The sequence below is a fragment of the Echiichthys vipera genome, assembly GCF_963691815.1.
Source record: "Echiichthys vipera genome assembly, chromosome: 19".
NCBI lineage: Eukaryota > Metazoa > Chordata > Actinopteri > Perciformes > Trachinidae > Echiichthys > Echiichthys vipera.
In genome coordinates, this window is record NC_139844.1 from 7,325,843 (window position 1) to 7,353,815 (window position 27,973).

A 27,973-nucleotide genomic window follows, 5' to 3' on the forward strand; every position below is an offset into this window, starting at 1 on the left:
ATCTAAAGCATGATTATCCCGCAACTAATTTAATTTGAGTTGGACTCAAAGTTAATACTACTACTACTAATAATAATAATAATAGATCAATTTTATAGAGAGCTTTTCTCAGTACTCGAAAACCCTTAAAGTTAAAGATGATCAAAAGTCCTTAAAATACTTGATCAATAACTTGATCAACCAAAAAAACTCCACGGCATCTGAGGAAACTCCACCTGCCAGTGAAGATCATAGAGATATGTTTTGATAATTTACCTTCACTGAAATTACAAAAACACTTTTTCTTACCTCTCTAGCAGTATCTGACCCTGCGTTTAGTTTAGTTTAGCTTCACCTGTCCATGTTTTTAAATATACTGTATAAAGGAGGGGAATAATAGACTTTTCTTTGCGGTGATCAGAATATCCAGAAATACATTTTAAAATTCAACATTTCTTTCTTAAAACAATGCCCCTGTTACTCTGCCAGATCCTCGCTGTGCTACCTATATTAAAGTGACATTTGATATTTGTTTTTAGAGAATAATCACCACAGGAAACCTTGAAAAGGATGCCTTACCTGCTGCAGTCTGGACGTCCGGCACTTTGGCGTCTTTGCAGCAGACTGATGCTCAGCAGAGGAGGAAGCTGCCTGTGAGAGTTTATACACTGACCCAGAAACAGACCACAAAGTCATAATCACACGCACACATACATGCGTTTTATACCCACACCATCCTTCCTGTTTCACATGCTCTTCGTGACCCTTCTGCGCACAGAAACTTCCTCTTTGTTGTCTGGAATATAAAATGTTTCTTTACTTTTGGTTTCAGCATCTTTGACACATCGGCTGCTTTGTTCGCAGGCAACAACTTCGCACACCTGTGGTTCTGTGACACTGAAATTGAAGATCCTCCTATGCAAAAACTAAAGAAACTTTTCTGTATCTACCATGCAGTCCTTGCACGGCTTCATTTTGCAACCGATTACATTTCAAATCTGTTAGTTTCAGGTCTTTTTTAAAAGACACTGCAGAAAGAGAGGACGGACTGAAAACAGATGTCCCTGTTTTATTGTATTATTCTTTTTTCCGTCCTTTTTTCTCATCAGCAGGATTTTATTATTGTGTCGTGTTCACTTTTTGCGTTTTGATACCCGTGTTATTGATTTGTAAAGCACTTTGAGCTGCATTTAGTTATGAAAAGGTGCTATAAATGCATTATAATCATAGTTATTACAGCCTAGGGGAATTTTTACTATGATTTCAATGATTCATTGGTTGCTGTTAAGTTCCAATGTTTATCAGGTTATTGATTTGACAAAACATACAGTATGACAGAATTGACTGTCCACTCGGTGGCGCCATAACTCTTATTATTCTAAAATGCATCAGACTTGAATGTGTTTCATTAAAAAAAGTTCCACATCAGCGACTTTAAAGTCATCAGCTGTAGCAAATAAAAACAGTTTCTGCGCTTTTGTTCGAAAATAAAAGAGTCAAAATTTGTTTAGTTAATATGCGTAATACATAAATTCCAGTTAAACATTATTTTTCTCATCTGAATTGAGGATGTAACAGTCAAAGTTGTTTAATATGCAGATTTCAAAGACCTCTGAATGTAGCAAATAAAAACAGTTTCTGCTCTTTTGTTAGAAGATGAAAGAGTCAAAATTTGTTTAGTTAATATGCGTAAGATATAAATTCAAGTTAAACATTAGTTTTCTCATCTGAATTGAGGATGTAATGTATCCTCAAGTCTGAATGTAGAGTTGGGGTTTTCTAGCTTAAATAAAATTTTGATGACATCTTTTTTAATGTAATTTTTTATAAACTGTGAATCCAGACTCATTTAATGTTACGGCAGAGCCCGAAATCTGATCAAAACACTGAAATTTGACATAAAGAAACAAAAAGTATGTTCAAAAAGTAAGATTTTTGGGTGAGTTTGAATCAGATAAAGTGCACAAAGTGACTGACTGATATGAATCATGTGTCCGCAGCGTGAACAGAACAATTAACAGAAATAATATGTTACTGTTTAAGAAAAAGCTGAATCATTCAACCAAACGTAATCTGTAAACTCTGGATTCCTCTTATCCACATTATCGTACTTGATGGAAATCTTTCAAAATAAATTGCACTTTATTGTTTTTTTATATTTCACAAGTTACAAAGCATCACAGAGGCGTCATACTGCGGAGCTCTTCAGATTTACACATGAAGAATGAAACAGGTTAAACAAAGTGACTCTTATAAAACAGTAACCAGGACAAAACTGATTCAGAATCATAACATGTGTGTAGTTTGGTACAAATCCTGACACAAACAGGTAGAAATCATGAAAAAAAATAACCATTAAGTGATGATCTTTCACCTTAAAGTGAGACTATGTTACTTTTGCTGAACATTTTCCTATTTCCCAGGATTCTCTTCTGCTATCAGTAGACGCAGAAATTGAAATCGTGAAACTGACTCAGTAGTGTCAGTTCAGCAACAATATTTCTCTAAAGTTTACTAATACAGGTCATACCCGACCGAGTAGCAGTTTAGCGTAGTGTAAAGAACTCAGTAACAGTGTTTTATTGCTAATTAATTCAACTTTTTATTTGTAAATTTAAGATAAAAGCTATATAGTCTCACTTTAAATACATATATGTCCAGAAACCAAAAATCTACACTTCAAATGTTTGAGAAATGCCTTTTCCTGCTTTTTTTGCACATTTCTATCCATCAAAGAACAGGTCGCCTCTGGAATATACAGTTTCTCTACAAGCTTTGTTAGCTCTCGCATAATGTTTTGTTAGTATAAAGGCACCCAACATGAAATATAAACACTCTTTACAAAAGAAAAACTATCTTTAAGGAAACTTAAGGAGCTCCCTTGATTGAAAAGATTAGAGGATCCAAAGCGCTTCCCTGAGAAACTCCTTCAGAAAGTTTTTCATAATGAGACATGAAGAAACCTGAAACACACAGGAGTTCTTTAGAGAAACTTGAGAGGAAACACTGGTGTTCGTTTTAGAGTACAGAAGGCCGCACCTGAAATACTCAACACCAGTTAGTTTTACCTGAAATGTAAGCAGCACTGCATCAAAGTAACAAAGCAGCAGTTTTGTAGGTTTGAGATCTAAACTGATACTTTTACAGAGAACGTGAATGATGTGTTGAAAAAAAAACAACAATTCAATTTCACTCTAAAACCAAAAAATAAGCAGAGAAAATACTGTAAGGGTCAGTTTGAGTCCATTAAAACAATTTAGCTTTAACGAGTTGTCACAGAAATACATCTTTTAAAAAAAAAAAAGTACAATCACTTTAAGACAGATTTTTTATAAATGTATGTAAGATACTTAAAATCATGTTGATCGCATTTTGTATTGATTAACGATTAAAGGTTGAATATGTAGAATCTTTATTAAAAGCTACATTTAAAAAAAAATACACCCACGGGGCGTTTTGAGGGGTACAGAATTAAAGGATTGCTTTTCCATAAAAAATAAATTTAGTCTGAATTAATATTCTCAATTTTTTTTAACAGGTTTGACAATGACTTTCTGTCACGTTCCGTTTACATCGTGCCAGCCAATAGCAGCCGGCATTGCGGGTTGCCAGGGTTGCCTTGTTCGGCGCAGCTAGGTGGTTCAACTCTGTATTTGTCAGTTTACCCATCTCTGTATTCATTCTCACCACACCTGATACCTATCTTTGTGCTAACCTCAGTCTCTGCATCTGCCTTCAGCCTCACCGTCACTGCTGAGGAAGCTGCTGAAACAAGGACTCTTTTAGAGTTGAGAGCTAGCTGATGGATCACACAGCACTCAAAGAAAGACTTCCAGTTGAAGACTGGCTAACGTTAAATACTGTTGTAAAATGAATTGATTAGTCCAAATTAGCGGTTCCCCTGTTTGATTCATCACTGACATGGAGCAGGCTGATCGCTTGACACACTCAGCAACGAACCTGGCAACCAAACTGCTATTTTTTGTTGTTGCAACTACGATCTTGTTACACTAGATGGCGGTGTTCTGCTCCTTCCATTCCATATTCAACCTTAATGTTATTTACCATGCTTTATGTGACTGTTGCAGCATTTTGTTATGGCTGAGTATTTCTCCTAAAAACAAGTTTATATTAATAAAGTAACGAGAGTTTTGTGAAGCTTTGGAAATATTAAGTAACAATGTTGAGCTCTTTTGTATTGTGTTCTGTATTGTCTTTTTTTTTATTTTTTACCTTCTCATAGACTAAAAGCATATCTTTGCAGTGATCTATAAAACATATTTACAGATAAAGATACAAGGCACTAGTGACAACCATGAGATTGAGAGAATATTTGCTCTTTAAGTCCAAAGGTGTTTCTGCTTATCGCTTCTTGTCGTAGAAACTTGAGCAACAAACAAAAAACAAAAACCTTTTGAAAACAAAAACCAGCTTCATTTTCAGCAGATTCAGGCTCTCCATTTTTTCTTCCTTGAGTTTGACGTCCCGTACGGAAGTTCAGCAGGTCCAAACTTTGTCACTGAAAGGGTTGTTTTCAGCGGTCAAAGAACAGCAATGAAAACTGTGTTTGTTAAATGGTTCCCAGTTGAAATCCTAACTGGTTTACTTCTTCAACTTCTGTTGAGTTGTCTACATACTTTTATCAACTGTATTGAAAAAGAAAATGTCCAGATATTCTAGATGTACAAGATGTTGAGGTTTCAGGAGCTGAATTCACTTCTTAAGTGTCTGTAAGGCTTAAAGGAAGGTTTGTTTCAGATGTGTCTGTTTTGATGAGAGTCTCCATGTTTTACACTGAACTATTGTGGTGGATTTTACAGCTCTAATAAACTGACACTGATGAAGGCAGGCTTCCAAACCAGTGACATCACAGCCCAGGTTTTCACCGAGTCTGTAGACGGTACAACCAAATGAGCTGAAGCAGTCCAACTGAAACATCCCTGACGTCCTGAACTGGATCCCAGTTCACCTCAACTGGTTCACAAACTTCAAAGAGTAAGATCCTCCATCTAAAGATGATCAGTTTCATCTTCATTTACTTTTTAAAGCTTAACATCAGTAGTGTTCATCCTGAGGGGACCATGAATGTGCAACACATCAAAAGAAAATGTTTGGATTCTTTTTACTTTTGTAAAATGAAACATGTCCTAAACCATCATCACTGATGGATGAGGTTGGGTGTTGAATTTGGAGGCAGCGCGAAAGATTTAAGTGGCAGAAGCTCTGGGTTCCATTTAGCGTTGACCAATCACGTTTGAGCAGGCGTTGGTTGCATTCAGGTAAACAGTCGGTGTGGAGAGCAAACGAGGATGAACACATCGACCCGAAAAGACATTTCAAAACACACTGGTCACCTGACGACGATTTAGCATTTGTATTTATTTATCTGTTTATAGGGACGTCGTCAACTCCGTTGTGGCTCAAGTTGCTAAACAACGACCAGCACTCAAAAGAGGAAGTCGTGGTCCAGATATCTGCTGGCTGCACCGGAAAGGTGGCTGTTGCCCCCCCAGACGGGCTGCCTTTTGTTAAAGAGTCATATAATTCACCGGTTGGCCTAGAATTGACACATGCAAGTCCGTTCTGCTCTGCAGATTGACTGACGTGGGAGCCGAAATAAAAATCTGGTAAACCTGTCACAACGTAGGCAATCTGAGCAAGAGGCTTAAATACTATTACAACTTCCAGGCCAACAGAGTCTGTACATTTCCAGGTTTTCCAAGATGCGTGGGAACCCTGACAGAGGTCAAGATGTTGTCAGACGATATGGTTCTGAGATTGCCTTTGTTCTCCTTGTATTTTCAAAAGGGACTTACCCGGTTAAATGCCGGTTTTAAAAATAATAAAAGGGTCATTAAAAACAACATTTTCAAAGTCATTCTTTAAAGTAAACAGGGGTCAGAGTGGGATCGGCCCAACAGAACTTAAATTGAATTTGATTTTCCAATCTTTTGTTGTAAATTGTTTTAATAGGAAATTAAAACGGACAAGCGTCAACACACGGAGTCTCTCGTATGAAGTTCCAACCCTGATGAGGAGCTCTGATAAAACTGTCCTCGTAGAAAAACAAGTAACTGTTGCTGTGTGATGTGATTTTCTTCTTTCTTTCAGTAGGTTTTCCATCAACTGTTGTGTTTCACTGTTAAAAGTACTTGCAGACATTTAAAAAACCTTCTTCCTGTAGACATCCAGAGGACACAGGACCTCTGAGCCTAATCTAAATGATACGTCGAGACTCCGTCAGTGGCTGAGCAGCCGGAGGCGAGCCAGCCAGCCTCCCAGCAGCGACGTCGACTGTTTGGTAACAGCCAGAGGAGGAGAGACGGCAGCAGAGGGGGAGGCAGCGGCGGAGGACTTCTTGGACGCTGCTTCCTGGTAAGGGATGGTGGCGCTGTTGTGCAGGTTGGCGTTGATGAAGCACTGGCTGCCTCTGATGTGGTCGACGCCGCGGGCGGACGGGTGTCCTCGGTACGGCAGAGGGTAGCACGGCTCCTCCTCCATGATGGTGCTGATGCCCTCGTTACTCAGGTATCTGTGCAGGACGTCCTGACCTGTTCAGACGGGAACAAAGACACAGCCAGTCTTTAAAGTCTCCCTCCAGACACGTTTAAAAAGTATTTAAAAACTACTACAACTTTACATTTGGTTTAACATGGTTTGCTGCATAAAACGTAAAAAAACCTTCAATGAGACTTTATTACTCTCTGTACTGACAGTCCAGTCTGAGCTGGAGGTTTCACGTTTCTCTGCCGGTGTTGTGTCCAAGTCGTTCCCCCGTCCAATAGTGTTTCACATATCAGACAGCTGATTGGTTTATGGACTAGTGACGTACCAACTAAAACTGTCTGGGATACGTTTGAATGTCAGATTTCAGGTTCTGACATTTTAGAGGACAGAAACAGTAGAAAAACACTTTTTTTGAGACTTTAAACAACAACTCCAAATCCCCAAACTCTCACACGATGCTTTTGGGCACTTTATCTTTAACTTTATCCTTTTCTATGTTATAACACACAACTGTAATGAATCGTTGCACAAAATAATGTAATAATTTCCTAAAATGTAGTATGATTTAATTGTTTGAGTTATGGAGAAGAGGTAGGACCAGAAAAAGTGAAAACTCTCTGGACATTTAATATTAATTTATGTTGTTTATGAGGATTTATATATAGAGTGGCAAAACATCCTGCAACAAGGCTGCCTTTAGTGGGTAAACAAACCCTTATGTGCTTAAAATAAAGGCGGTTGGACAGACTGACACAGAGAATATTTGTCTTAAAGATGAAGTCCCCTGTAAATGAGTCAACATGACTCAGCTGCCAGCCATCGACTTTACACTTTTGTCTTAGTCTCTTTGTCCGCGTCAGTGGAAAAGCATCCAGCTCTTAATGCGTCTTTGTTTAACTGCTCTGACTTCCATTAACAGCCTGCTATCTTGGACCAACATACATTGACATCCACATAATTGTCCCTCAAGGTGAAGTGCGGCTGAACTGTGTCGATGCAGCTGCAGCTCTCAGGGTTAATAATCAACGAGGTAAAAAAAATTCAAAAGCACGCAGCCTTGTCCTGTCTCACGAGGCAGACAGGCGGCCGTTACTGATAACGGTTAAGATTACAGTCTAGTGGCGCTCACCTTTCCTTCCCTTAGCCCCGGGTCTGGAGGACGGGTCACCTGAGAGCGACTCCACCGGCATGGAGACGGGTCGAGGTTTACCTGCGAACCACCCGGACAACACAAGTTCAAACGTGCACAAAGAGAAAAACTTCTGCTCACATTAATCTGATCATGCGGACTCACAGCGTGTAGACGAGCGCTGTCTGAGGCACACAGGGATTGGCTGGTTGGGTTCAGGCGTGCGGTTGTCTTCGGTCACGGTGAAGCGGCGCCGCCCGTCTGCGTCCAGACACGAGTTCGGAGACTTCGGCCTCGTCTTCACAGACACGTTTATGTTCCCGTCTCTTCAGAGAGGAACAGGACCGGAGGGAGAAGGATTAAATCTCACTTACATCTTTTTCCAAAGCCAAATCCAAGCGCTTTACAAGCATTTCAAGGTGTATTTTTAAGCTTTTCCAGCCTAAGAACTGTGGTAAATTACATATTTCTATACAGAATACTGTATAATTTGCTTTCGAAAAAGTTTTATGTTTCAAAATGTGTCTTACGTACTGTAAGTCCAGCACTTATTCAAAATCCTTTCCCAAACACTTGAATTTGAATGCGTTGTTTTAAAGCAATTCTTCCATTTAAGCATTTTGACACTTTTCTTTTGTAATCTTAAAATGCTCCTTATAAACGTATGGCACACTAAAATGTTAAAGAAATCCACCAGGTGTTCAAACTCATCAGTATTCAATTCTCATACATTCTGATAAAAGTCGGACAAATCATTTTATTCGGTCTGAATAAACGATTTGCCGAGCTTCCTGCCTTTCATCGTTGCTCTGTTTCACTTGCGTTGCTCATGCTGAGTTCAAGTGCCATGGGAGGTCCGAAGCGAATTTGGGGTAGGTCGATCTCCCTCAAATTCGACAGTAGGAGGTTAAGCTTTGACAGGCATTCCAGTGCACTTTTCCGAGTTGGAGGTCTGAAACTTCGGACTTTCCATGGCGCTGGAACGCAGCAATTGTCTCTCAACGCAGGGGTAGGAGGGAGTGTCAGAGGTCAGGGAGGGGGAAGAGGGCGGGACTTTGGAGGGGAGCGCTGAGTGCTCTCACTGACAGATGCAAGAAAGGTAAGAATTGCTTTAAAGGATTTCCAGCAGCCGTCAGAAGCCTGGACACTGATCAGTGACCTGCTGAATACTCACAGCGGTGCGTAAGGTGCTGCAGGGGGAGGAGGGACGTATAGATCCAGTATGGTGGTCTTCCCTCTCTTCCCAGGAGCGTCTGAGGTTTCTGGCTGTTGAGATCTGTAGAGAGCCGAAGCTCCCTGAGAGGTCTGAGCACAAGAACAAGATGGAGTTTAGTGTGAGGATTCCTTTAATGGCGTTTATCATAAAACAACATTAAGATGTTCCAGCTGGAGTCGAGAAACAGCCGACATAGCTCTTCAGGTTTCCTTCCTCGCCTCTTGAGCTTCTGTACTTTTACAATCACAGGAAGTTCCCTATTTTTCTGCCTCATCTGAAAGAAGAAACGCGTTCTCCTGCTGATTAAAGATCGATTTTAACGGCCATGAACGAACACGCACGCTGTGGTTTATTTTGACCGTCCTGCTGACCGCAACACCAAATGTGGATTAATCCGTCGCTGAAAAAAGTCCCAGACAAATGCACTATTTCCTCCTGTTTGTTTGATGAAAACAAAAGCAAACAGCTGTTTTAGGAAGTTGCTTACTTCATTTTATATATTGTTGAATAATTGTAGAGAACCCAACATGCCGAACCTCTTGTGGGTTTTCGGAGTTTCCTTCCTTTTTTACTTAATGTCTCTTAAATGTTTTATTTTTGTTGTTTTTTAACATGTTCTAAAAAATAAATAAATAAAACTGTTTTCAATTTGAAAAATGTAATTCTAATCTTAAAATGATTAATCATTTGACTGATGTTGTTTATTTTGTTAAACGATTAATCAATATAAATATAATGTAATGTATTTTTTCCGGTAGTTGCTATTTTTTGACATTTTGTAGACTATAGACTATAAACAGCTGACTGATAAATGAATGAATGAATTAAAATAAATTGTAATAATTTGTGTAAAAGGGCTAAGAACATTCTGACTTAAGTTTATGATGTCCATTCTCATGCTCACTAATGTCTCATAAGTTGCTGCAGCAGTTTTTGTGTTGACCCCATAATGTACTTCACATTAGAAGGTCGGAGTAGAGGTAGTGATGACGTAAGCGTCGATTCAAAACAACCTTTGACCTGGATGGTAGGAGTGACGGCGAGGTAAAGATCTGTTTTGATAACGGAGATTAGAGGCTGAACCGGGCTGTCGAGGGGCGTTTAAGACGCCTATCTTTCCTAAACACACACATCCTGGATGTCTGTCAACATGAAATCCCCTGAAGGCTGTTTGGTGAACTGAGAATCGCCACATTGTGGAGTAATGGGTGAGTCACCTTCCAAAGATATCTGACATTAACGTGTTTCCTCTCTAGGAAGAAGGGAAGAAGGGATCCATTGTTCCCATACACCTCTGCGCAGCAGCAAACTGGGTGGCTGCGGGGTTTACTGGTCGCTCACAAACAGAAACTAACAGGTACGATGACAGAAGGAGAATGAACCAGAGGGGAGCTTTATTTACCCGGGGAAGGTTCACTGATACAGTCTGCTTCATTTTCATCAGTGCCTGGCTCAATGAAACCTGACCTCTCCACCAAACAACTTTTTTTTTCCATCCGTTCTCCTGCCCCCTTCTGCTACTACACTGATCAGGACTTTGATTAAAGGATGATAAATAAAAAGCTAAAGAAACTACATCTCCCCCTGCAGCGTCTCGTCTCACCTGCACGAGCGGCGGCCTCCAACGCAGGTTTTTCAGTGGAGCCGGTGCGAAGCCGCCGCAAGTTCCGGACGGCCTCTTCTTCACCACCAGGACGACTCCTCCAGACTCTGCCCTCAGTGTCTCCACCAGGTGCTTCAACTGCCAGCCCACCTGGACCAATCACAGACCAGAATGCTTGAACGGTACTGAACAAGGCCTCCTGCAGAGGGCGCTACAGCAGGAATTTAGACTTTTAACTTTATTTCTTTGCTGATAAATAAAGCTTCTCTGTGTCACCACTCGGATACATCCGGCCTGACGCAGCTTCTAGTCTTTTCGTGGTGCTTTTTCTAAGAATCTATGAGTGTAGCGGCCCTTGTTTTGAATGACTTTAGCACATCTGCGCCCACAGAACATCGCTAGTTTCTCACACTGCTCTGGTTTGATCTTGGTCGATTCTCCTGGCAGCCTCTTCCACAGTTAAGTAACTGTAGTGGGTTTAACAATTGCCTCCCAATCAGCTGCAATTTTCATGCAAAACAATGTCCCCTGTCACACTGCAAAACAGGTGAAGTAGTTCCTTAAAGCTAAGAATATTGAAACAATGAAATGAGCAGCCCAGAGTCCAGATCTAAACCCCATAGAGAATCTCTGGAAAATCCTTGGCAACCAAGTAATGTCTAAGAAACCCACACTGAACATGTTAGTACAGCATTGTTATAGCCACAGTAGACATTCTATCAATTTAAGAATAATAAAAAAAAATATGTCAGAATAACCCAAGTATTTATAATTTGTTCTCTAATTTTGATCTCCAGTGTAGACTTGAGTAATAAATATCGCTGCAAGTTCATTCTGCTCCGTAGACTGACTGAGAGCGTTCTGCTTTAAAGTGTCACTGTGCAGCTAACAAGTCAAGTTTAAACTACTGTAAATATGTGAATATTTGAAGTAATGTAAATATGCACCTTGGTTTACGTAGCAGGGGCTGGAATTAAAAATGTCCAGGTCATTTTAATCAGTTTCCAGGTGTTTCCATGACTGGGAAACATGTCTCTAAATGTCCAGTAGATGACTTTTGACTCACCACTGTCTGTTTGTTGACCTGAACGACTTCATCTCCAGCATGAATCCTCTGAGTTTTATCTGCAGGAGACTGAAGGGCAGGAATCACAGAGTTTTTCTTAGAAGATAAACTGAACAGAGTTTTTTTTCTCAGCAGTTGTGAAACAGAAGCAGAAACACTTACGTTCTCTGTCGTGCCTGTGATGATGTGAAGGCCGTCGTAGGTGGATTTGATGTAAATGCCCTAAAAGATTAAACGCATTTAAAGAACTCTCCTATATATGAATCTTCTATATAAATAACTTCAAGTGGTTTCTCTGTAAGTCCTGTCCGCAGCGGTGGTTTTTCTTTTTGGACCTACATCTGTTTCTGTTTTGGACTCGATGCTGATTGTGGTTCATGGTGCAGCGCTAAAATACCTGTTAGTGTTTCTGGGGGAAATCTTTTTACAGCGCTCGCCACTTATCTTGCCAGTGATCCTGCTGATACGGTCTGAATGTAAATGATTATGTCGGTGATGTATTCTCACCAGGCCCTCCCCAGGCTTGATGTTGGTGATGTGCACCTCCTCTAGACATGACATCTCACTCTTTGAGGGGTCAGACGCCGCCTGGACGGTCTTCTCGCAGACGACAGTCAGAGCACGGGACTGAAACACACAAGAAACATTTAAATGGTAAATGGACTTGTACTTATATAGCGCCTTTCTAGTATTCTGACTACTCAAGGCGCTTTTACACTACTGCCACATTCACCCATTCACACAGACATTCACATTGATGGCAGTGGACCATTTTGTAATAATATAAATAACAATATATATTATACATTATTTACAAAAATGTCCATGCTATGATTATATTACCAGCACTTATTGACTTAAAATAAATCATTGATAAGTGGTGTTGTTGATCAGCATACCTGAGAACACCAATGTTCTGGTAAAGTTAATATCTCCAGTATGAACTGTTTGCATACAGAGATGTGTGAACCACATCGTACAGTTAAACATTCAGCTTTACCCCCGACTGCCTTGTGCAACTCTGATGATGAAAAAAGTTCACTTGTCACCAAATAAACACTTGCTCGACTTCACTTTACATCCGGGGATATTCATGTTATCTATCTCTAACCTGCAGGTCTCTGAACTCCTTGAACAGGTCCGCATGTCTGTGAGCTCCATGTTTCTCCAAGTTGGTCTGTATCGATTTAAAGCATTGTTTACTGGCTGGCTGTGTGGCGCCCGTTGGCTTTATACGGTTGGCTACGTAATACTTCGCTACGTGCATCTGCTTATAAACAAGCCTAGGATGGTCAGAAGGCGCACTCATGCCACTTTCAGCCATGTCTGTCTCGCTCTGTCACCATTAAACTACGCCCAGAGAGAAGCTGCACACTGACACGCTGCCCCGCTGTTGCACAAAGTTCATAAAGTACCTATAGTTATAAAACCTGAAATAGTATTGTTTTTAACGGTTGGGTACCTTTCTAGTATCTGTTTAACGTGCAACATTAGTGTAAACACGATGTAAACACATTTTATTTACATGATTGTTTCAGTACACAACTGCACGGCTCTCAAAGCTCTAAACCACACTGTGTGGGAGTGTGTTTTGGTCTCAGGCTCTTTATCTGTCTTTTTTCCTCTTTTGTCACCTGTACAAACACACGCAACCAACGCCTTCACTTTCACCGATCAAACCGAGGCGTCTCAAAAAGTGTCGCTGCTCAAAGTGAAGTACCATGCTGTTAGTTAGGAGTTAGAAAGAGAATAAAAAAACTACAGGCAAACAAATAAAAACACCAAATGCACACCAAAAATATTGGAAAATATAAGAAAGTTTGATTGAAAGAACTGACTAAAAACATCTCACAACATATTAAAACACCTGTCACCGTTCACACAACCAAATGCAGCAAAGTACAATGACTTTTCCCGCACAAAAATATACCTTTAAATGGGTTTACTGTCATGTAAAATGTAGGAATGCATGTTGATTTATGCAACTACTGTGGCCATGAGGTCACATTAGAAACTGATCGGAGGGAAAGTGATTCAGTATTCTGGGAACAACAGTACACGACCAACAGGAAGTGTTATCTAAGACAGGAAGTGGATGGTCCTGAGCTGAATAAACAAACCTGCAGATTCATACACACAGTGAACACCATGGGACACTCGGTACAAGACAGGAAAAGGAAATGTGTGTTCACTGTGTGTGTGTGTGTGTGTGTGTGTGTGTGTGTGTGTGTTTATGTGTGTGTATGTGTGTGTTTCCGATCAGCATCTCCAAACATCCAAACCAGAGCAAAAAAAAAAAAAGGAGAAGCAGTACTCACCACTTCCAGAATCTTCTCCTCAATCTCATAAACAGTGCAGTCCTGCGAGTAAAGAGACAGACAGACTGACTGATGGACATTACACTGCAGAAAACTCACTTAAATCCTAATAAAACAGTCAAAACATCTGCATTTATATGATCACGAGTTAGCAATTCTGCATATGACATAAGGTGACTTCTACTTTCAACCACTAGTTAGTTACTAGAGATATTTAAAGGGGAATTTGAACGTAATAATGGGGACATTACAGTCAGGAAATATTGTTGGTTTAGTGTTTAAATGGGATTTGTTAAATTATAAAATGATGCCAGTGGTATCTTTGCTTTGTTGTAGTGCAGATATGTACTACGTAATTTTCAATATACAGACACAGACCAGAAACAAACTGTATGAAAATAAATGTGTAGCTTGAGATTAAAAAAGAAAGACTTTTGAGTCCCTCATATCAAGTGAGACAGCTTTCTTTTTTCAGAAGACTGTCTGTGTGAAGAACTGCAAGTGTGGGTAAACAGAGGAGAGAAAAAAAAAGAGGAATCCTCTGGAAAACAAATATTTGAGAAATGACAGCCTGCAAGAGAGTGAAACCGGAGGGAGGGACCGCAAACGCCTCCCAGAGACACAGAGAGGATTCCTCCTGCGGTCGGTGAAATAACAGCTCCCTGCAAACGGGCTGACAGGATGATTGCATGACAGCGCGGCGGGGTGACGCCTCACGCTGCACTAAACTCACATGTAGAGAAACGACACGCTGCAAAAAATATCCAGCCTCAACTGTGAATCCTACAAAACCGACCCTCTAAATTTCACCTGTGTGCTTTAAAAAAGAAAAAAGAAATCACACCTCTCCACTAAATGACTTGTAAAGTCAAACACAAAGAACGTCTGTTGTGTTTACTGTCGCGTTCAGACAATGAAAACCACAAGATAGTAGTTGAGGGTGTTTTTGTGTGACCAGTGTTTGCAGTGGGTCCAAATGCACCGATGAAAGGCTGAGGAAAAAGCGTCTTCCATTATTAAATAGACCAAGTGATTTAGTGAAATTTATCTTTTGTTTGAAAAATTCTTAGTGCTTGATTCCTGGTGCCCACTTCGGAGCAAGTTAAATGGTTTAGGGTTAGAGGGTTACAAGTTTATCGAGTAACTGTTCCTGACACATTGGGGTTTTTTTCCGCAGCTGAGGATGGACGTAGCTAAGGGGTGAACCACCCCCATTTTCTACTGCTAATAAACACTGTGTACTTGGATAGGTAAAAATAAAATAAAAAACATTTTTTTAACATAGATTTTTTTTTAAACTGTAATTGATTTTATTTAACTTTTATTTGACCAGGGGTAAAAGAGTGATTGATATTTAAAATATATTTTTTAACATATTTAAATGGAGACAAAGAACAAAAGACAGTCTTATAAGACATCAAAACATTATTCATCATTCCAAACATCTACAACCAAATTTGTCATTTAGAAAGTTTGAAATGTGTCCTTGAATAGGGCTGAAACAACAATAGATCACAAAAAATCCTTGAGGCAAAAATTCTGCCTCGGCACATCCCGGAAAAGGCAGAGAATGCCCAAAGTTTGGAATCATTTAACACTGGTGTTAACGCCACTTCACCGAGCACCGCTGCTTCGGTTTAACGAGTAACCCTTTTAACCTACCACTTTCAGCTGAGTGCGTCTGCGGTTGGCATAGTGACTGCAGAGGTTAAAAACAGGAAAAGAATGCGTAGCTGTCCTTGTAAATGCCTCTATGTTTAGTTTTTCCTTGACAATGTTAAAATAACGTTAACTACCTTTTGTTTGAGGAAATGTTTCAGTGGCGTTTTGTACGTTGCTTGTTGTTACGGTAAACAGGAGAAGATAATATCTATCTCTTATTCATTTTATAAATGAATCTATATGTCTCTGACAAGGAGAATTTTATGGACCACTCTGAATTGTTTAAATAGTAAACTTATTCATGATGAAGAGAGTATTGACACGCACGCACGCACGCACGCACGCACACAAGCACATGCGCACACACGCGCGTTAGCTTAACAACCCAAATGGGCCAAATAGCAAACTTGAACGCCTCTTTTCTACCCTCAGTGCTGACTGTAAGCAGCCTGCAAATGCAACCTTATATCTGATGTGCGGTGGGTTTAAGACGATGACTGTCCAGTCTGCAGGTCCATCTAGTGATGTTTCTCAGATGTTTCTCACAAAACTATTTAAGATTGACTCGATATTCTGTTACTGCATTTATCGTTTCTTTCGTAAGGTGTTTTCAGAAACGCAGTTTCGTTTCTAGATGTAATTTGAGAAAGTTTGTGACTGAGCAAGCATCGCTGTTTCGTTGCTGTGATCAGCTGTAGGTCTATCCAGTCGCTTCCTGAAAGCATTTTGGTTAACGATTAAATGATGATCAGCAAAAGATTAAAATGTAAAAACTGCCTCTTGTTCCTGCTAGTTCCGGTATCACTTCCATCTAAAAAACAGTCATCATCAAACGGACTTTGGGAGTGTAAACAGGAGTTATCTGGTTCATCATCATCGCATCATCAAAGCGTGGAAATAAACAGCCCCAGGGGTCACAACATTAGAGCTCACAACTTTCTCTCTGTCTCTGTTGTCGCAATCGCACAGAAAACATCTGAGACTTCTCAGACTCAGCGTCTGAGATGATGTTGATGAAAAAGTTTAGTGTGAGCACCAGCGGAGGGATGTTTGAGCCTAACTGACCTTCTGGACGGTGGAGGTGAGCTCCAGGCACAGCTGGATGATTCTGCTTTTGGTGGAGGTGAAGTCGTTGGCGCTCGTCAGAGGAGTCCTGGAGACGGAGAGAAGTAGTTTTGTTACATGAATGTCTTTTCTTATATTTAAACCACTTTACTTCTGTTTTTGAAAATGGCCGCAATGACAAGAAATGCCTGAAAAGATATGGATTGAATCTACTGGTACACATGAAACATATTGGCATTCATGGTACATTTAAGTTTGCCAAAGTGAAGATTCCTGCAGAGAAACAGTGGGTTCTATCCAAGGCCCAACCACAGCGACTTCCTGGTTGATCCAATCAGAAAGTTCCAAAAGCTGCAGTTGCAGTGTCCACTAGGGGTTTCATAATAGAGCAGTTTCAGACTGACCAGACAGGCTGTTTTCACAGCATCATTAAACTTATTTAAGGTCTGGTACAAAAAACATTCTAGTCAGTATCTCTTTTGTAACAGGCTAGTTTTTATTTTATTGGAGGTTAAAGTTTATGAATAATTAGTGCCGTGGCCTCTTGAGTGACAGCTAGCCTCTGGCCCTCACTTCTCCTCAGAGGAAAACATCAGCCAGATGGACGTATCTCCCTCCCCCCAACGTCACATACATGCCCTCTTTTGGTTAGAGGACATGAGGCAGAGAAAGTCTGACAAGGTGGTGACTCCCATAGGAGAGGACGACTGGATCAAGTTGAGAGAACGGACCTCGCTACGTCCATTTTTATATGGTCTATTGCTTTGAACAGTCAATCTTTCCTCAATTTTTTTTTAATAAAAGATATTTTTTATGTGCCAAATATTGTATGCATACATCATCCAGTTATCTTTGTCAAGAATGTCTCATTTTAAGATTTGTTACCTTACATTCATTTCAATATCTTGTGCTGTTCATCTCATTTTCAGGTTGCAGCGAGGGATTTCACAGTATGAGACTTCGATATATTTTGACAGCACAGTTTTGATGATGGTGAATAAAAGGCTGGAATTACATTTTTACAGCTCTTCTTCTTGGCGCTACAGGTGAATGGCACTAAGACTCTTTCACCCCAAAAAAACCTGTGTTACGTGATTCGTGTGATTTGATTTTAGGGGCCCACAATGCAGGAATCAGGATTTTAGATATCCAGCTTCTACTGTTCTTATAATTAGGAAACTGTGATGTTATGTAACCACAGTTATGGCAAAACAGGTTAATCCCGACATCCCTAGTTGCAGTTTGTGAACATTAATTAGACTTCACCGTTTAAATGAATCTTAAAGTTTTTGTTCGATATTTCCAAAAATAAAAATCTGAACCAAATTAGATTCAAATGATCTGAATTGTGTGAGTGATTTGACACATGACAGATGTCAGGTGTGTTTTTTGGCATCAGTGCAGAAACTTGTCAGCGTTTGTGTGTAACAGCTGCAGTAGGCAGGAATGTTCTTCAAGCTGATACAAGCTGAGAGAAACCTGCAGACAGAGAGACGCACACACAGCTGACAAACAACACACAAGTAAAGGAGGACCAGCACTGGGACAGAAACCATGTGTGAGAGAGTTTATGGGATGGCCGTCCAGACGACACAAGTTCTGAAAAAAACTCTAAGACGAGCTGCGTCTACCTGTCCAGCCAGGCCAGCAGAGTCTTGGCGGCTCCGATCAGCTCCACCACTGCGGTCAGGAACTCGTTGGAGGGCTGATGGGAGATTTTGTTGTGGTAGGCGGGGTTCTTCCTGCGCTGCGACACCGAGCTGTTCAGGTTTTGGTGCGCCGCTCTCATCTTCCCCACCAGAGTCTTCAGGTTGTCCTTCTCCACACCGTAGTTCTGTCCAAAATAAAAAACATAAATATTAGATTTTTTAAACACAACCAATACATTATCAACTTACCAATTGACTGACTGACTGACCACACATGTAACATCGTCTGTGCATCAGGACACACACAGAGACACAGAGTTTTTCTAAATGTATCAATGTCTGCAGCTGATCAGGGGCCGTATTCAAGAAAAAAACTTAAGGCTAAGAGTAGGATCCAACTTGCTAATTAAGGAGTAACTCAAAAATAAGGGGCATTTCACTCTTTTTTAGGACTCCTAATTTAAGATAAGTGTAATTCACATGGCATTGTAGCGCTAAAGTAGCTCCTTAATCTATAAAAGCATCACTCAGAGTAAATGAGGAAGGGCCTAACATGGCTGCTACGGTCAACAAACGCAGATGGTCTTGGCGTCTCTCAGCTGTCAGTCAGGAGGATTTTGCACCAGACGATAAATGTCCTATCCAGACCCCACAGAGTGCAGAAGTTCATCTCTTCCGCATTAAAGTGTTTCTATTATAAATTCACTCTTTAAGGACTCCTTCCCTCTCATCCAATCACTGTGGGCATAGAAGGGATGAACATGATGTCATCCATAGCAACAAGGTCAACCCCGCCCTCTAGTCTTATGTTAGGAGTCCCTCCACTCCTTAGGAAAAGTTTGTCTCAGAGGATTTGGGAATAGGTTTGAAGAAATGACTCTGAACTAAGATCTTTTAGTGCTCCTTAGGAGAACTCTTAGAGCTGAGATCAAATGTTTGCGAATACGGCCCCTGATCATCTTCACAGATCTCCAACTGATTCTCTCAGTCATCTGGGTGTGAACAGGCTGGCTCGCCCCTAGGCGCTCAGAGCCAATAACAACATCTGCAGCCAAACTGACAATCCACCTGTCGCCTGACTGCACTGTAAAGAAACATATCAACCTGAACTAAACATGACACATGACAAAGTTCAAATCATGTTTCAGGTCAATTTCTTTAAATAATGCAAGAATTGAAATGATCAAATGTGTCAATCAGAAAAGAGCTCTGAAATAAAGTTAGTCGAATGAGGAAGAGATGCACATACTTACTGTACAATATATTCTGCCTAAGTTACCAGTTTAACTTAAATTCACATAACAGAATCCTGTATTTTAAGTGCAACTCTGATTGCTGGATATTTAGTGAATATTTGTGTTAAGTTTCACCATCAGAAAATGTATTTTAAATAATCGTCCAAAAGGTCCAAAGAATGTTCTCCAACAGAAACAGTCCAAAGTTAAATAAAAAAATCACTTCATGGTTTCAAGCACAACAGAATAAAGACAGAATTTCGGATTGTTTCATTCTGTTTTAGTTGTTTTTGTACGAGTGAATTATCTTCTCAAACTAAATAATAAAGGATCTCTGATAAGTTTCAGTTTCGTTTTCCCCCCGTTAGGAGTGGAGCCTCTTCCCAAACAATTCAACAGACGATCTTTGAACAAGTGAATCTCCGACGAGAATTGTGAACACCATGTAGAGACAGAATTAACATGCTGTTGTGTAAATAAGATAAATAAGAGAAGGCTGTTTAATTCGTTTACTAAAAGGACAAGGTATAGAGCTGTTCTATAGGAAAGGGATCCTTAAATAACTCCTGTTGTGATCTGACGCTATTCAGAAAATACAATTAGATGATATAAACTTAACGTTCAAGGGGAGCGGGGGTGCCATTGGGGGGCCGCAGCGCCCCCTTAATATTATGGGAGGGGAAACACTGATATGGTTACGAAGATTTGAAGTTAGACTTTAGTTTTACACCATTAAAATAACTCAAATAATGACACCATCATTTATATTTGTAGGTTAAACAGAAAGTTTGAGAGAATTTAGCCAAAAACTGTCTGACTGGTGACCGTTAACATTTATTTATTTCCTGATAGCGATTCTGATTTCACTTTTTAATCAGCTCTATACTACTACTACTACTATGTGATATGATTGTTATTATGTATGGCCTTGCTTAGGTTACACCCTTTGTCAAATTAGATAACAAAACAAAGTTCTGTGGTATTAATGCTCTGTATGTATTTGTTCATGTTTTACAATCAGTCATAATTAAAAAAATAACAAATAAACCTCTTTAGAGTAGCTTTTCAGGGCTAAATTACATGGTATTAGATCAGTGCATTGACTTGTGTACTCACCGATATCGATAGCAGCATTTTACACATTTCTGGCCCTGGTATCGATACCAGAACAACTCTAGAAACCAGTTCACCAACAGCCCACATGTCCAACCCTAGTTGAGATGAGGGGCATGAAGGAGTCTTGGTTTATGCTCCACAATAAAGTTAATTTGCCCATCTGAGACAAAATATTCTATAAAGGTTCACTTGCTAGCTTTTTTTTTCCCCAGAGCTTTTGGACTCCCCTCCCTTCCCGCACATGTAATCATTATGAGATGCAGGTACAGAAGTTGGACATGACATCAGACCGAACAGAGTCATGAATAGATCGTTCATCAGCGGCGGCTCGGGAGCTTTAGGGAGAGTTTTCCTGTCGGACTTGAATTGAAGGTCAAGTGACGATTTTTTAAGCAGCACAGGGGCTGATTTTACTGTTCTCTGGTGTGGAGCAGGAAACAGATGTGACCCCTCCCACCTGACAAAAAGACCACACACACACACACACACACACACTCTCTAGAGGAAGAGCTATTGCAGTTGTGTTCCAGCAGCAGTTTCCGTTGGCGGTCAGATGATCAGTTTTCCACCTGAGACACTTTGAAACACCACAGCTTTATTATCAGAGCTGAGAGAACATGGTCACTCTCTTTAGAGGGCTCAACAGTTAACCATGCAGCCCTGAATGCAGCACATTTATCTGAGGGCCCTTGTGTTGTATTAAGTGCTACAGAAAATAATAAATCACTTTGTTACAAGCTCAGCTAAATGAGCTTAGAACCAGAGGACTCCAAACCACCTCAGCAAAGTAAAGCCCCGTTCACACATAAGCTGCAAACCTGAAATTATCTAGACCAGCGGTGTGAAGTACAAGTATCTGGGAGTATCTATACTTGAGTTTTTAGATTTATTTCAACTTTTACTTTTAGTTAAGTACATTATAAAAAAAAATGACATACTGTTACTTTGTTACATAATCATTAGACACCACTATGTTACTCACTACAAAATAATATTGGTTAATAACCAAGTTGTTCCAATGTTATTGTATCTGGACTGAATGCATTTACGTGCAAACAACGTCTAGCAGCAGACCTCTGTCTTTACTTATAATCCTCAGGAGTAAAGAAACAACGTGATTGGTTGAGCCTCGAAAAATCGACCTTGATCCAGAAAAAAAATATATATATATTTTTAGTCGCTGTTACATTTATATCATGCGTTGGCGAAAAACAAACCTCTGACGGTGCAGAAGGTGGGTGATTTACACAAAGACGACAACGAAAATGTCAAACTGGAGAACAAAGGGGGTTTAGGAACTTCTGTCAGTAAAGACAGACGCCAGACTCATCAGAGAAATTCAAAGAGCAGCAAGAGACGGCAAGATGTTGTTTGTGACCAAATTAAGAACCGGCTCCGGTAGGCCGCATCATGTCCTCTCCTCTGCACGCTCTACGCAGGCACCGCCACTAAACCAAACGGAGAGTTTTAATCTGATGAAAAGAACCAGAAATAATCTGAAAATATTGGTAATTAAAACTAGAGGCTAAAGCTCACAGATCATCTGTCCTGTGGTTCTGCTCAAATGCAAAATGGATTTGACGATTTCAGCTTCCCAAAAATGAGGACTTGATGGTCCTGAACAGGATAAGCAGATGAGAGAAGAGCCTAAAGACCGGAAGTACAGAACTGCCTCCACATACAGTTAGTAACCAGAGAACTGTTTGACTTGGTCTGCTTCACTTCAAGATAATGTCACCATTTTATTTCCAACAAGCAGAGTCATACCAGACTCAAACCTATCTCACCAATTTTTTCACTCACTGATTAAATGACTGACAACCTTTGGACACATCACTTCAAAAAATGTCTCTCTCGACCATCTCAAGCTCATTCTTCACACCTGAGAATAAAGATTTGTCCTCCAAACGTTGAAGTCCCTGTTTGTGGTGCATTTTAAATCAAAGATACAGGCATGACAGGACAATGTTTCCTACCTCAGAAACTTACACAAGATACGGCAGCATTTAGGATATTTTTCTGTACTCCTAATGTCCAGATTCCTTTTGAAAGACTCAACTTTTTAAGCCATTTCCCCGTGTCTGCGTGGGTTTTCTCTGGGTTCTCCGGTTTCCTCCCACAGTCCAAAGACATGCATGTGTTAGGTTACTTGATGACTCTAAATTGTCCCTAGGTGTGAATGGTTGTCTGTCTCTGTTCGTCTCTATGTGCCCTGTGATAGACTGGCGTCCTGTCCAGGGTGGACCCCGCCTCACGCCTGATGTCAACTGGGATCGGCTCCACCCCCCCACCCCCCCGCGATCCCGACAGGGACAAGCGGTTGAAGATGAATGAATGAATAAACAAAGAAATAAATATTATTGGTCAGATAATCAGACTTGAACCACGGGAGTAAAGTTGATATAGATGGATACAAGATTTGATTTACCAAGCTTCACTAGCACAACTTAAAACAGCGGTGGTGCCTCTGTGGTCCTTTTATTTCACTGTTTGTCAGCGGTGAAAGCACCATTTAAAAAGGCTGCTGGATCCTATTCAGTTCAGTTACACCATTAAACCTCAGCACCTGACTGTAAATCCTCCTTTTCACTGTGACAGAAAGTCAGAGCTCATAAACAGCTGACCGAGGGGCTCTGAGCGCAGTTTGTACACACTTTTACTGGTTAAAACAACACATTTGAAATGTTTGGTTTCTGCTGAATCCTCGCATAAACATTTTTAAAAAAACCTGAAGGCATTTTGTGAAACTCCTCATTTGCCTTTTAATATGCAACCGTTTTGGAGAACAATGTCCAATAACTTTCTTTTTTTTTTTTTTTTTTAGCTTAAACAACAAAACAAAACATTTTAAATGCATGCTTCTGAAGCGCAAGTCAAATTTCTATTAAACTTTTGTTCTAACAAAGAAACAAATCCGTTGTCTGCAGGGACCTTTGCATTGTTTCTTTTTTACAGTGTGGAAATATTAAAGCCAGCAGTGCAGGCGGGTTGCCAGATCTGATAAAGATTTAACAGAATGCATTTTATTTATATCAGCACATTCTCTGGCATGAGAGCCAGGACCAGGATCAACCGCTGCTATCAGACCATGTGATGGACGCGGAGCTATAAATTCACAGGCCGGATGCTCTGATTTAACACATTCAATGCGTTTAGAAAAGATGTTGTTGCTCTGCAGCTGCTGTCAGCAGGAGAGCTTCATTACACGTGGACAGACAAGGAGCTTCTCCTGAGAAACACACTGGGAATGTTTGCAGCGGTGGAAACAACTGCTCAGCCCTCAAACTCTGAGAATTCCAATGAAACCGCTGTTGTGTTGATTGGGATTTATATGCTTGTTCTCTGCTCTGTCCTTTCCTCTGGGTAGAATGTGACCATGCAGACTGCAGGTTACTGATGTCATGTAAAAAAAAAAAAAAAAGAAAGAATCAGGTCTCCAGTATGTGAAGCTGCTTTGTGCTGCCTCACATATTTATTTGGGGTGTAACAGAACACAGATGTTTGGGTTTGGTACAGGACTTAATATAACTTCTGCCTGCATCTCGGCACGTGGTGAACAGAGCTGTTGAAGCTGAATCGTGTGACAGTGTTTGTCTGTAAACAAACACATCAAACATGTTAACTCATAAGTGACAGATGTAAAGACGTTGATTCACTTTGTGTCTCTATTCTCTTATAGAGTTATTTTGTTCTAGTCATAGAAAAAATACGCACTTCGGAACTTTAAATCTGACCTCATAATCCTCATGTTTGGGTTTTTTCTTCAGTATCAAAAGTAATCCAGTAACAGTTGTCTGTTTCTGTGATTGTCCATTTATCTGGTGACACGAAACTGGTTTCCCGATTGACAAAACTATAAATATCGACAATTATAGTCATATACTGTATATACCCCATTAATAATCATCCTGGGGAATAACTGTTACAACAAAGTGTGTGTGAAGCTGTGTTGAGTCACTGACCAGCGCGCAGAGCAGATCCACGGCCTCAAGCACCAGCTCCTGGTGTCCGACCCTTGACACGCCCAGAGACAGCAGCTCTTGGTGGGTCGTCCTGAGCAGCTTCTCCCCGTCCACCTGCTGCCGCCGGAAGGAAGGGATGTACTGCTGCAGGCTGTCGTCCAGACCTGAGGGGACGGACGGAGACATGACACACTGAGAGGGGACAACAAGGAAACCGTAAAAAGGGATACTTTCTTTTTGGTTTTAGGTTTTGGTTTTATTGACAGCAATATAAAAGGTAAGGAAGAAGATGACTGTACATGTAAGAGAGAGAGTAATCGATACCAGTGAGTTTCAGTGAGAGTCGGCTCTGTTATGATCCATTCAAGTTTGACAGCAAACAGAGCTGCTGAGTCAACACGGACTTATTGACACTTTCTGCTGATACATAACAGCCGACATCTTCCTGCCACCTCACCACACCTCTCCTCAGGATCACTCTGTGTTTCACACAGACAGTCCTGCACACTGAAGGTCCCCAGTTTGATCTCTCATATTCATCACCATCAACTGTTCCACACTACATTAGTTTAGTTTCGGCCCAATAATCTCAAATCTCAAAACCCTCTTTCATACGCAGCAATCTTGAAGTTATCTATACATTACATGGCAGAGCTGTATATGAGAACGCAAACTTACGCTGCTAGCTCCCTCGTTACAAAGTCTGTATAATGTCCAATCGAGTCCATGTGTGAACAGAGCAGCTCATTGTCCAGTCACAGCGAGCAAGTGGACGTGTTGGTAATGTTTCTACCGCAAGCCTCGCACAAGAAACGGAAGAAAACAAAACATCCAAGGGTGAAGAAGAAGGTAATTTACACAAAGACACCAATGAAAATGTCTAACTGGAGAGACGACAGTTCATAGCTTCTCTCTCCAAAGGGTCGACGCTGAAATCATCAAGACAAATTCAAGGAACAGAAAGAGACTCGGGTGTTTATGACTAGAGATGAAATTTCATATCACAATTATAGAGACCAAAATTACCACAGATATCAGTACTGTTGAAATTAAAGGTTAAGGTTAAGGGTCATCATCATCGGCACTCTTAGAAATATGCCCAAACTTCAGGCTTAAGACTCTGTTGGCCATGTTTTCATTTCTGCAAAAGAAATCCACGTTGCAGGGCCTGCATTTAGACTGTTGGCTGATGCTGGGGAGAATTTACTGAGTTTTTTAAAGTGCAGTAATCAAACACGGTTTTAACGATAATTAAAACTTATGACGGGAATACAAACTGTCTGGACTGTTCATCATCAAACCAGTAACCGTTTCATCCCCTATTTATGACCAAATTACAAAGTGGCTATGTGACCACGTTGTAATCTGCGTAATGTCCTGCCTCATGCACGCTCTTCCCACATCCAGACGCCAACCCTCAGCTAAACCAAGCAGAGGATTTCCAGTGAGTGAGAACGCATCTGGCACGGACAACCTCCTGTTTAGTGCTGCATGTGTGAAAGGGAAACTTTAACTTTTTAACGTCTTAAGTTTTTAAATTGGTCGGCTTTCAGTAAGTTTTGTTAGACGGTCCAGAAACTGTCATTTAAAACACTTCATGAAGTTTACAATATATAATAAGGAATCACCAAAAGAGATGCCATTTGAGCATTTGAGTTCTAATAACACTTTGAAAAGTATTGTATTGAACTGCGAGCCTGCAGGACTAGAGGATGAGACCTGGACTGTTCTGGACGGGCAGGATCCCCGTGACCTCATGTGATTTTGTGCGAGACACCACCAGCTCCAAGAGGCGCCACTTTGTTCTGCCCGACCCTGAACTTCGACCCCTGACCCCTCTGTGAAAGGCAGCCGCGGGAGATGAGATAAAAGAGGTCTCACCACCGGATCAATGGAGGAGCATCAACCCACATGATTCTGCACATCGGTATGACAGACGCCGTTCACCCCCGGGAGTGAAAGTTTAGGTAAAATGCCTGAAAACAGAATTTCAGCTATAGAATAACGGAATTAATCATCAAGAATTGACTCAATAACAAGCTGACATCTGTCAACTTTAAACTATTCTGTCAAAGAATTGATTGAAGAAAATACTTGGTTTACAAAGCGCTGAATGGTTTAGGACCAAAATACATTTCTGATCTTCTGCTCCGCTATGAACCGTCCAGAACATCCAGGTCTGCTCTGTGTCCCCAGGGTCACAACTAAACATGGAGAGGCAGCGTTCAGTTTTTATGCTCCACATACGGGATCTTGAACAAACACCCAGAAAACTGCAGGTCTGCTGCAACTTTCAGCTCTTGTAAATCAAGACTGAAGACTTTTCTGGTTTCCGGTGCCTTTCAGTAAACAAAACAATTTTTTTGCTGCTTGTACTGGACTGTAACTTCTATAACCGGCCTTGAAAATTATACTAAATTGATAATTGACAACTGAAAATTCCTTTTCAGAAATTTCTTCTCTTGCTTTTGATGATCTTTTAATTACTTTACTTGAATGTCATTTCGTGTATGTTTTATCTTTATTTAAATGTAATTTTGTGTTGCTTTCCAATGCTTTTAATGTTTTATGTAAAGCAATTTGAATTAGCTCGTTGGTGAACTGTGCTGTAGAAATAACCTTGCCTTGGCTTTGTGTTTGACTCCCACTGTTATCCTAAACTAAAAATACATTTTACTTTGAGAAAGATTTTGCACTGAATCGTCCACCAAATGGCAGAGGACGTTGTGAAGCCCCATCAGCTGGCCACCAGAATGCCTGAGTTGGTGTGAACAGTGGAGAAGAAAACAACTGCCCCTGCATGTGGTCATTAAAGCGTCCAGAAGAAACTCCATGACTCCTGTTTGTCTTCAGATGGACACGCAGGACGACAGATGGTCGACACTCTCGCCGACAGCAGGGAGGAAACATTCCTCTTTAACGAGGTTAACTGCTGATGTGACACCTCTGGGTTGTCAGCGGCTCACACCTCGAAACACCAGGAACAAGACACAAGACACGCATCTCAATAAAGAGCAAAATCACTTCTTTGTTACTCAGTTACAACCGACAAGCACTTTTCGCTCCTTACTGCAAAGTAAAAGATCTGCATTAGTCCATTAATTGATTCATTAAGAGAAAAAATACAATTCACAAACATGGATATATTAAGTCATTTATAAAGCAAAAAGTCCAAACATTATCTCGTTCTGACTGCTTAAAATTAATCTTGTAGCTTTTCTGTGTCTTATATGACACTTAAAAAAATTTCTGAGTTTTGGACTGTTGGCCAGATAAAAGAAGACGTTACCTCGGGCACTGGGAATTCCTGATTAAGGGATTTACTCCAATTAAGATTCAACCATTTATAATGATAAGAAACTAAGAAGTGAAGCAAATCATCACATTTGACAAACTGTAATCGGCTGGATCTAAGATCTCGTTTCAACTTCAGCAGCAATGATGCATTTTTAAATACTGTTTTTTT

The 27,973-nt window shown here is 40.5% G+C and overlaps 1 protein-coding gene across 2 annotated transcripts in view; it reads right to left on the minus strand.

The window, feature by feature from the left end:
• Window positions 1-2,148: 2,148 nt before the first annotated feature.
• The window catches only part of cnksr3 (cnksr family member 3), a 39,652-nt gene continuing 13,827 nt past the window's right edge, over window positions 2,149-27,973 (minus strand). The window contains exons 2-13 of one of the 2 annotated variants that reach the window (XM_083934494.1): window positions 24,508-24,671; window positions 18,177-18,379; window positions 16,546-16,633; window positions 13,819-13,860; window positions 12,008-12,127; window positions 11,663-11,722; window positions 11,501-11,569; window positions 10,435-10,584; window positions 8,790-8,920; window positions 7,781-7,941; window positions 7,616-7,696; window positions 2,149-6,530 (exon numbers count right to left, since the gene is read on the minus strand). In XM_083934494.1, coding sequence (XP_083790620.1) covers window positions 6,220-6,530; window positions 7,616-7,696; window positions 7,781-7,941; window positions 8,790-8,920; window positions 10,435-10,584; window positions 11,501-11,569; window positions 11,663-11,722; window positions 12,008-12,127; window positions 13,819-13,860; window positions 16,546-16,633; window positions 18,177-18,379; window positions 24,508-24,671 — 1,580 coding nt within the window. In that variant the 3' untranslated portion in view covers window positions 2,149-6,219. Of the gene's footprint in view, window positions 6,531-6,726; window positions 6,857-7,615; window positions 7,697-7,780; window positions 7,942-8,789; window positions 8,921-10,434; window positions 10,585-11,500; window positions 11,570-11,662; window positions 11,723-12,007; window positions 12,128-13,818; window positions 13,861-16,545; window positions 16,634-18,176; window positions 18,380-24,507; window positions 24,672-27,973 lie in introns of those variants that run through there. The other variant, XM_083934495.1, reaches the window with a different exon arrangement.